This window comes from Diaphorina citri, unplaced genomic scaffold, assembly GCF_000475195.1.
Source record: "Diaphorina citri unplaced genomic scaffold, Diaci psyllid genome assembly version 1.1 scaffold400, whole genome shotgun sequence".
Lineage (NCBI taxonomy): Eukaryota > Metazoa > Arthropoda > Insecta > Hemiptera > Psyllidae > Diaphorina > Diaphorina citri.
In genome coordinates, this window is record NW_007377835.1 from 160,021 (window position 1) to 171,002 (window position 10,982).

General features: G+C 39.6%; 1 protein-coding gene across 1 annotated transcript; it reads left to right on the top strand.

Annotated features, from left to right (window-relative positions):
* The first annotated feature begins 237 nt into the window (after positions 1-237).
* LOC103508449 lies at positions 238-1,428 on the top strand. The gene is made up of 2 exons (XM_008472996.3): positions 238-399; positions 1,019-1,428. The coding sequence occupies exons 1-2, from the start codon at positions 312-314 to the stop codon at positions 1,333-1,335; spliced, it is 405 nt and encodes a 134-aa protein (XP_008471218.1). The 5' UTR covers positions 238-311; the 3' UTR covers positions 1,336-1,428.
* The last annotated feature ends 9,554 nt before the right edge of the window (positions 1,429-10,982 follow it).

The window sequence follows — 10,982 nt, forward strand, 5'->3', positions numbered from 1 at the left end:
AGAACGAACATTATCCCAGGATAAAATTCGCCCCGGGCGGGAATCGAACCCGCGGCCTAGCGCTTACAAGGCAGACGCACTACCAACTAAGCTAACTAGGCTGGCTCAGGATGTCAAACTTAAACCTATTAAAATTATAATTTTGAACTCTGATTTTGGTCCAGGATATTGATGGGCTAAGGGCTAAGTGAAATACATAGGTAGCAGGTACTATAAATACTGAGCCACCTATCATTCTGGAAGAGTACCTACCCTAACATTTATTTTCTATATCTTCCAATAAATAGTTAGAGCCCTGAAATTCGGACAACATGACCACCAAACAAAACAGTAACCTTTCGTTCATATTGGGATCAGCATTGTTTGTGTTGTGTTTGAACTCATTCTTACCGGAAACTCGTAAGTCCCTAGTCTTAGTCCTATTATAAAAACTTTGGGCAACCTCCGTGCCCCAGTGGGTATTACACTAGGCTTGCAGAAGTCCCAGGTTCAATTGCTGTCAGAGCCGTAAAAAAAGCCTTCCACAGTGAACTAAAAAATAAATAAATAAATAATAAAAAAATATATGGCTCGATCGGTAGGGGAACGTTAGAAATTCCATGGTGAATGGGAAATAGGATAAGTGTACCATTTATTCACCCACCTAAAAAACGTACCATTTATTGGCCTACCTGTCCACATTTATTTTTCTAATTTTTGTTTTTATGACTACAATTTTTGAATAGCACTGGTTTGCCAGTAGTCTTTAAGCCCTTTCTTTTGATGAAATTGAATCTTGAAAAAGTTCGTTCAGTTCAGACTTATGTGGCGTATGGCGTATGGTACAGGTGGGCCAAAAAATGGTACGTTTTTTAGGTGGGAAAAATAAATGGTACACTTACCCTAATAATGAAGAAAGCATTTAAGTGTTGTAAAATTCACAAAAATCAAAAGATTTACCTAACCTTTTTTTTGTGTAACCACATTTTTTCCATTTTGTCTCCCTATCCTTCCCGTGACGTCACGACGTCGATTTCAGACGCAGCATCCGTCGTCCTGACCACCATCCGGCGGAATTTGCCCAACGCCTACAACCTCTGCGAACCCGAAACGCAGGTCTGTACGCGTTACGGCCTCAAACAAGCCACGGCCATATGCGGCCCATCCTATGTGGACAAACTGGTTGACTTCAAAACCTACACGTACCAGCGGGTCACTTCGCAGCGCTGTTTTGGGGACCGCTGTCATCTGGAGGTGTCTACTAATGGGAGTCTGATACATGCGGGAATTGATTGTATACTGACACCGATAACTGGGACTACGGCCGCTTGTAACTGCACCGTTTACCGCGGTTAGATTGATGTGAATTGACTTAATAAAAAATAATAGTGACTTACACACTTACTATTCTGGCTGGAAAAATCTCAGTCGGTTTATAGCCTCGTCAATTCTCAGCCTCAATTCATTTCGATTTCCAGCATCTTTCTCGGACAGGTTGAGTTTCTGCATGGCGACTTAATAAATAAACAATAGCCCGTCTGGTTAGATTGATGTGAATTGATTTAATAAAAAATAATAGTGACTTACACACTTACTATTCTGGCTCGAAAAATCTCAGTCGGTTTATAGCCTCGTCAATTTTCAGCCTCAATTCATTTCGATTTCCAGCATCTTTCTCGGACAGGTTGAGTTTCTGCATGGCGACTTAATAAATAAACAATAGCCCGTCCACTATAATAATAAAGGAAGGACGGGCTAAAAATGGCCGGAGGTCTTATCAGAGTTTAGACTCAGGTTTAAATTTAACTTTGGATGAAGCATTAAATAATCTGACGATTGGTTGATTACAAAATTTACAGCCAATGAGATGACTTAATCCAAATCCAAAAGAGTTTACCTGAAACGGAGTATAAACACTATAAACACTTTTTGTGCACCTGGCCATTAGTAATTTTGGTTCAACTTAACCAATTTTTTTTTCTTTTTTTTATTCATCATCACTTGTGACCCTCTAAACTCTAAAGGACCATAAGTTGGGAACCGCTAGCTATACATACAAACCATTTTCAGTGTTAACTTTCAAGCTTGGGATCCCACCTAGATAGTAGGTACCTCACGATCTACCTATGTAGGTATATAAATAATTATTATTGAGCCTATTGATTATCGGCACTTAATAAACAACACAGCCTATCGACGATTTGGGGGCACGGTTGGTCCAGTGGTAACGCGCTTGCTTGCCATGCAGAAGGTTTCGGGTTCGAATCCCACCATCGACAAAAATTTGTACTCGTTTTTCGATTGCAAATATTTCAACGGGTTACTTTCTGGTGTTCTCGTGTTGACCCAGCACCTAAATGGGAAGTATTGTGTCTCTTCTCGCCCATCTGATGAGAGGCATACTACGGGATGGACATGCTACGACACAGGCCACATGCGTCTAATGTAGCAGTTGTTCCATTGCTACAAAATAAAAACGGCGGTGGAACACTCATCGTTTTTTTTTGATGTAGCGGTTTTTCCATTGTTACGAAATAAAAACGGCGGTGGAACACTCATCCTTTTTTTTTTCAATTAGAAAAAATGATCCATTAGGCGTTTTTGTTCCTCAAGAACTTCTATGCCCATTGATCGTAATAGACGTAAGTATACCTTGATTGGAATAGTCAAATCGAATGTCTTGAAGCTTGAACAAGAACAACAGTTGTAACTTGTAACCAGACTTTGGTCGATAGACGATCGCATTGTATCTTTTCTCCATAAAATACCAACATGTTTGACCGATCGAACTATAAATCGATCAAAACTTTGAAATTGAAACAGTGTCTTTTGTGTTGATTTTCATCAGATATTTTTATTTCCTTTTTTTCAATTTAAAGATTATTTAATGAATTTACTATTTATTTATTAATTAATTAACTTATTTATTTAACCAATTTTACGATAAATTCGACCGAGTTTTATAATTTCTGAGTGTTTGTGCTTGACTATGGAACTTTCTCAAAATAAAATTGATGTTAATTTTTTTTAAAGCTTGTTCCCACTTGTCGTAAGTTTTACTTTCACACGACTTTCACTTTCTTTTCCCGAATGTCCTGTAGGTAATGGAATTTAAATGAGAGTTCCCACTACTCATGACATGATTTCTTTTTCCCCGACAAGTGGAAATGGGCGGGGGCTCTTAAGGAATGGAAACGTTCCGAAATGCAATGTTCCGAATTTTTGTACTTCGGTGTATAAAAAAAGTCGAATTAATTTTTTACAAGTACCTAGGTATCTAGTATCCATATAATTATTATGTGTTTAACACCACTTGATTTGAACAAGTTGTATTTGAGTGGCCATTACAAGAGAGTAGGTAGGTAGGTATAAGGTACATAAGATAGATACCTAATCCTCAAAACTATAATTAAAATGTTGTATTTATCCATGTTCATTATACCCAGTGGTGTAGTGGTTAAAACGGTGGCTTCGGATCTGGAGGTTCGTGGTTCGAATCCAAGTCAAGATTTAAATTTATTCGAATTCCAAATCCCACATTACTATAAATATTAGCGGGCATTGTGACGGCTAAGGTCTTATCGTCCCTAAAGTGAAGAGAGGAGGAAGACAGGATAGAAGAACGCCAGCCGATCCGAGAACGAACCTTATCAGTTCAGGATAAAGTTCGCCCCGAGGCGGAATCCGCATCGTAGCGCTTACAAGGCAGACGCGCTACCTTCCAAGAGTTTGTAGCGCTCGGGTGCATACTGTGGCACGCTCACAGCTGAAATAAAACGAGTTCCAAGTTCCAAGCTATAACTAGGTTTAGGCTGGCAATCTTTAAGCTTTGAGCAACATTTTTCGTGCTCACTCTGTATGTATTTACCTATTATTTTCTCCATATAACATATAGTCATCACATAAGCACTATTCAATAGGTACAATTCTGTCTAGGTACTAGGTATGTAATAATAGGTAAGTAAATAATAAGTACCTACCTACCTACCTACCTACCTACCTATTATTTTATAATGGTTTATCACTAAGTCTTAGCACGTGTGGTCTGGTATTTGCCTTAATCTCATGGACCAACCGTGCTCCGTTTGGCAACAATGCCTATTTTTTTGCTGTCACATTGATCTGGACACACTATAATCCTCAAAACTATAAATAAAATGTTGTAATCTTTATCCATGGTCATTATACCCAGTGGTGTAGTGGTTAAAACGGTGGCTTCGGATCTGGAGGTTCGTGGTTCGAATCCAAGTCAAGATTTAAATTTATTCGAATTCCAAACCCCACATTACCTACTATTAATAGCGGGCATTGTGACGGCTAAGGTCTTATCGTCCCTAAAGCGAAGAGAGGAGGAAGACAGGATAGAAGAACGCCAGCCGTTCCGAGAACGAACCTTATCCGTTTAGGATAAAGTTCGCCCCGAGGCGGAATCCGCATCGTAGCGCTTACAAGGTAGACGCGCTAACCTTCCAAGAGTTTGTAGCACTCAGGTGCGTACTATGGCGCGCTCACAGCTGAAATAAAACGAGTTCCAAGCTATAACTAGGTTTAGGCTGGCAATCTTTAAGCTTTGAGCAACATTTTTCGTGCTCACTCTGTATGTATTTACCTATTATTTTCTCCATATAACATATTTATAGTCATCACATAAGCACTATTCAATAGGTACAATTCTGTCTAGGTACTAGGTATGTAATAATAGGTAAGTAAATAATAAGTACCTACCTACCTACCTACCTACCTATTATTTTATAATGGTTTATCACTAAGTCTTAGCACGTGTGGTCTGGTATTTGCCTTAATCTCTATCCCATGAGATAAACAATATATTGAAAATTGTAGTTGTAATAAAATTGTAGTATCACTTCGTTCAAGAACATAGAACGCCGGCCTGGTTAGCTTCGTTGGTAGCGCGCCCACCCCCCTTCGATTCCCACCCGCGCCGCCGCGGCGGATTTTTATCCTGAACGATTTATGTTCGTCCTCGGAACGGCTGGCTTTCTCCTATCCTGTCTTCCTTCTCTCTTTTACTTCGGGACGATAAGACCATAGCAGTTACAGTTCCCTATGTCAAACCTCTTTTTTTTTCTTAAAAAAAAAAAAAAAAAAAAAAAAAAAAAAAAAAAAGAAATTTTTTTAAAAAAAAAAAAAAAAAAAAAAAAAAACATAGAACGTAGAATATGAAAGTCATATATTTGATGGCTCAATCAAACAGCAAAATGGACCGAGAAAGTAGGCAGGTACTCCAAATGAATATGCGATGTATGTCTATCAATCAGCAAAATCAACCAAACCCAAAACCTCTCAGTATTTCAACCACAAAGAACCTAATGGGTCAGGCCCCTCTATCAAAACCGAGAGACCTTGAAAGTTATACATGGAGGTCAGGACCGTATTCAGGATTTTATTGAGGCGGGAGGGTCCACACTGAGAAAAAAATATGTTTTTTGAAGCTTTTATGGCAGGATCCTCACACAGTGAGCTAAAGAAACTAAATAGAAGAATAGATAGTGATAGGGTGCCACAAGTTTAGGGTGGAAGAACTCTATTATTGGGTTACTTCCCCTGCTTTAGGCTGTTGGAATGCTATATTATAGTGTCGAGCTTCCCGATATAGAGTTCGATTGGGTTTCCGGAACCCTAGTTTTTAATCCGTCCTTCCTTTATTATTACAATAGTAATAAAAAGGTATAAGGGACGGACTATTGTATTCCCTTCGGTGTCGTCTGTCTGTCGGTCGGTCGGTCTGTCTGTCCCCATAACAGGACTTATCCAAACCTGGTCAACCTACATATATATCAAATTAAAGGTCTTTTTACCAGGAACACGAAAATGGTGGTGCAAATTTTGTCCAGAGAACCATAAAACCAAAAAAACTGGTTTTTGGGGGTGACTTAGAGTTAATTGAGTAATTGTGGTAAGTTAATTGAGTAATTAATTTGATATATATAGTGTTTTTTGGGGGATCCAAATTTTTGGAGTCCACCTCAGAGCAAAAAGCAAAAATTAAACTCGAGGCCCCAGACCCTTTTGACCGCCTAAATACGGCCCTGATGGAGGTTGCAAATTGGAGAACTTCAATACTACCTACATATACCTACGTCATGTAGCCTGCAAAATTCATTTCAGGTTAAGACTCTCTCTTGAGATGCTTGAGGATAATTTGGAATAGTGATTGATGGTTCACAAGGCCATTCTCTTGGTTTTGACTGATGGATGGAGGCATCGAGGTAATATGCATACGCGTAGTCTATACTTCAATATAGTCATTATGGCTTATTGTGCCAGAGATGTGTAGGATTGATGGCAGACCGAATTGGGTTGTGGTTTCAAGGAGGAAAAAATCTACAAAATAATTGCTTCAAAAAAGTTCGACGCAAAAGAACTTTCCTGATGCCAACCTAGTTAGCTTGGAAGCTAGCGTCTGCCTTGTAAGCGCCAGAACGGGGGTTCGTTTACCGCAGTACCGCTGGGGGCCTTTGGGCGAAACCTTGCGGGGGCCCCAAAGATAATTGGCCCCCAAAGATCTGCACAAATTGCGCCATTGGTAGGTAATTATTATGTGTGAATATGTGACAGTGTCCCAAAATATACACGCCCATTTGGACAATAAACTGGTTTATAGCTCAACTGCCATCTAACAACTATCAGGTAGTCCTTAGTTGTTGACTTTCTATAATTTTATAGCACCAATAAAATTATCATATAGGTAGTGAGAAAAAAAATCTGGTGTGAACATCACACGACTTTCTATTACATTAAACTTCTCAACTGTAAGTCGGACAGTTCTAAAAGTTTCACCAAACAGCTACTTAGGTATTACCTACTTACCAACCTACCTTAATCTTAGATCTGTGACGTAGGTAGAGGAAAAAATCTGGTGTGAACATCATGTTGTAGGTACGTTGAGCAGTTCTGAGAAATACTCTTTCCATCTTTTTTTTTTTTTTTTTTTTTTTTTTGAAAAAATACACCTTTTTACTTTGTAGTAATACAAAGTTTTTTATACAGTAAAAAGTACTGTAGTAATACAGTAAAAATACGTTTTTTTTTATTACTATCGTAATAATAAAGGAAGGACGGGCTAAAAATGGCCGGAGGTCTTATCAGAGTTTAGACTCAGGTTTAAATTTAACTTTGGATGAAGCATTTCCATCATATCAGAGGTTTTATCGTGTTTTTATACTACCTTTTTTCAGCCCATTTTTTTATAATATATTTGATATAATTTATTTATTTATTTATTAAGTGCATATTTATTCATTAAACCTACCTAAAAAAGTAATGAGTTTTCTGCCATTGATAATCTCAAAACTATTTTACAAGATTGACATCCGAAGTCAACCTTTGTTTGGAGTATCGACCATAATAGTACTTATCACCCGGGACCTTTATTTGGAACCCCGTCCATAATTAATTATTCTGAACCTATCTGTGATTGAGCGATCTGTCCAAATTCTGCACCGTTATTTGGGATCCCACCCATAATTTTCTTGTATTCCTCACCTGAGGGACCCCTCAAAACTCCGGACCGTTATTTGGGCACGCCGCTCGTATTCACCTGACCAATCAAAATGGGAGCTGCTGTCTTCGAGCAAGAAGTGGTGAACAGCAAGGAAAACCTGCTGGTGCCTAAAGGTAAGAACCTGCAACTTTCCATTACCCTCTATACGTCTATACCTATTCTTCCATAATTAATTATTCTGAACCTATCTGTGATTGAGCGATCTGTCCAAATTCTGCACCGTTATTTGGGATTCCACCCATAATTTTCTCGAATTCCTTACCTGAGGGACCCCTCAAAATTCCGGACCGTTATTTGGGCACGCCGCCCGTATTCACCTGACCAATCAAAATGGGAGCTGCTGTCTTCGAGCAGGAAGTGGTGAACAGCAAGGAAAACCTGCTGGTGCCTAAAGGTAAGAACCTGCAACTTTCCATTACCCTCTATACGTCTATACCTATTCCCAGGTCTTCGGCGTCTTCAGATGCGTATTGTACTTCGGACTAGGCCACTTACGCCTTGACTCCAATTGACGGATAGACCTACATAGGGTAAGTGTACCATTTATTCGCCCACCTAAAAAACGTACCATTTATTGGCCCACCTGTACCATACGCCACATAAGTCTCCTAGGTCCGTCAGACCGTTGGAATGTGTGTGGGGGATGAAGCTTCCAACTACTAGGTCTCTCTAGTGGTCTGAAGAGACAAAAAGAGTTTCTTGCGCCAGCAACCTCCGTGGCCGAGTAGGTAGAGAATGCCATAGGCATTAACATTAACCCCACCCTTGATCAAACTTTATTTTGTATTTATATGTAGATACATTTTGTTACCATCTGTAAATAAAGTTTGATCCAATTGTGTAATATCACACACGCAGGAGGTCCGGGTTCGATTCCCGGCGGGGCCGAAGTTTTTTTCGGCTCTGTGCTTGGAGTTCGGGGTGCGCTTAGCCTCGTGAGGACAATTGAGTAGCTACTTTAATCAAGTAGCGACCAGTGGCGGCATTACAAGTCGAAGAGACGAGCGATAATAAATATGATGATTACGTGAGTAAATGAAAGACTTGTAATACTGTAATACCCACAAAATTGTGAGAAAGCTCTCTCTGCTTTAACACAAAGATTCATGATTTGATTTTTTGATTTGAGTTTCTTGCGCCTAAAAACAAAAAAAAAAAATGATCTGTACCCTTTACAACTTATCTATTAGTGAATAATTATATACACAAATGCGAAAAAGTAGTGAGATCCCCCTCAAAAAACACAAATGTGGGAAAAAAAGGCCAAGTTCCTATTTGAAAATGTTGGCCAGTACAATAAGTAATATCAGGATATTTTGGCCAACTTCTTTCCTCTTCAAATTGCTTCTCCGTTTTTAGCTAAATCCCCTTTAGGGTGTGATTTGTCCTACTGTCAGATGATGAAAGTCAGATGAAAAATTCTTCTTCGTCTTCAACTGCTTCTCTCCCTCCCAATCGTTCTTCTTCTGCTTTTGTTTCTTCTTCTTCTTCTTCTTATTTTTCCTCTTCTTACTAATCCTCTTTTTCTTCTTCAAATTTATATTTTCATTGTTGGTTGTCGTCATCTTCTCCTTTCTTCAACTATTTTTCAACTTCTTCTTTTGCTCCCTCCAGAATGACAAGGTCCGCAACGCCATCTTCAACATCCGTTGGTACACCCGCTCCGTGGACATGAAGCACCGACGAGACCTCATCACCTGGATGACACATTGTCATCGTCCTGTGAGACTCCTGTATGCTCACTCCTATGTCGTGTCATTGTCCACGTTTGTGCTGGTAAGTCCACATGTATGTTAACACTTGACATGTGGAACACAGACAAGACCGAAGCACATATGGCGTGATGGATTTTGACGGTCACACAACTGCCAACAAATTGAAAAAATGCTTTGCACATTGCATAGTTGAATTATTTTCAGGCGTTTATAAAAAGATTTTGCTATTTTTCGACAGGTAAACTTGGGAGTGACTGAACAATTTTGGGAGCGGAATTTTTTCAACAAGGCCAATTTCACATTGTAAAATTATGTTTTGCCTCAGTTTTTTCCTTATTGTTATCCAAGATCAGGGCTTGTCGGCTTGTAGGTATTTACCTGCTTGATTACTTACCTAATCATTTTCAGTGTTAACTTTCAAGCTTGGAATCCCACCTAGATAGTAGGTACCTCACGATCTACCTATGTAGGTACATAAATAATTATTATTGAGCCTATTGATTATCGGCACTTCATAAACAACACAGCCTATCGACGATTTGGGGGCACGGTTGGTCCAGTGGTAACGCGCTTGCTTGCCATGCAGAGGGTTCCGGGTTCGAATCCCACCATCGACAAAAATTTGTACTCGTTTTTCGATTGCATCAAATATTTCAACGGGTTACTTTCTGGTGTTCTCGTGTTGACCCAGCACCTAAATGGGAAGTATTGTGTCTCTTCTCGCCCATCTGATGAGAGGCATACTACGGGATGGGCATGCTACGACACAGGCCACAAGCGTCCAATGTAGCAGTTGTTTCATCGCTACGAAAAAAAAACGGGGGGGAAACACTCATCTTTAAAAAAAAAAAAAAAAAAAAAAGGTTTTTCCATTGCTACGAAATAAAAACGGCGGTGGAACACTCATCTTTTTTTTTGAATTAAAAAAAATGATCCATTAGGCGTTTTTGTTTCTCAAGAACTTCTATGCCTATTGATCGTAGACGTAAGACGTAAGTATACCTTGATTGAAATAGTCAAATCGAATGTCTTGAAGCTTGAACAAGAACAACAGTTGTAACTTGTAACCAGACTTTGGTCGATAGACGATCGCATTGTACATAAATAATTATTATTGAGATATTGAGCCTATTGATTATCGGCACTTAATAAATAACACAGCCTATCGACGATTTGGGGGCACGGTTGGTCCAGTGGTAACGCGCTTGCTTGCCATGCAGAGGGTTCCGGGTTCGAATCCCATCAATCTGCCTTGTTCCTCTTAATCTTAATGAGACAGCTTTCAGAATTGAGAACTCAGACCTCACTCTCACCCAGCTCAGCACATGCCCATACATTTTTTTCCACTTTTCGCTCAAAACTAATGCAATTCTCTTCAAAAAACTATGGAATTCCAAATGAAGGGCTCCGTCAGTTGCTGTGGTTTTACCCTCCATTTAGTGACAATTTAGTGTATTTTCTTTTCCGAAAACTTTGGGAAACGGAACCTATTCCGATGGAGCGCTATCTGCGACTTAGTACAGCGTTTCCGTTTCCAAAAGTTTCCGGAAAGGAAAATGCACCAGGTACCTATCTCGTGTCTCCTCACGAAAGTGAGTAGCGAGTAGTCGCCTGAAAGTCCAAACCTATAAAAATTATACAGACCTTTCAGCTCTCAGTCAGCTCCCATGGCGTAGTGGTCACTGCGCTCACCTTGCACGCGGGAGAGCCGGGTTCGATTCCCGGCGGGGTCAAGAAATTTGTGTCATGCAAATGATTGATTC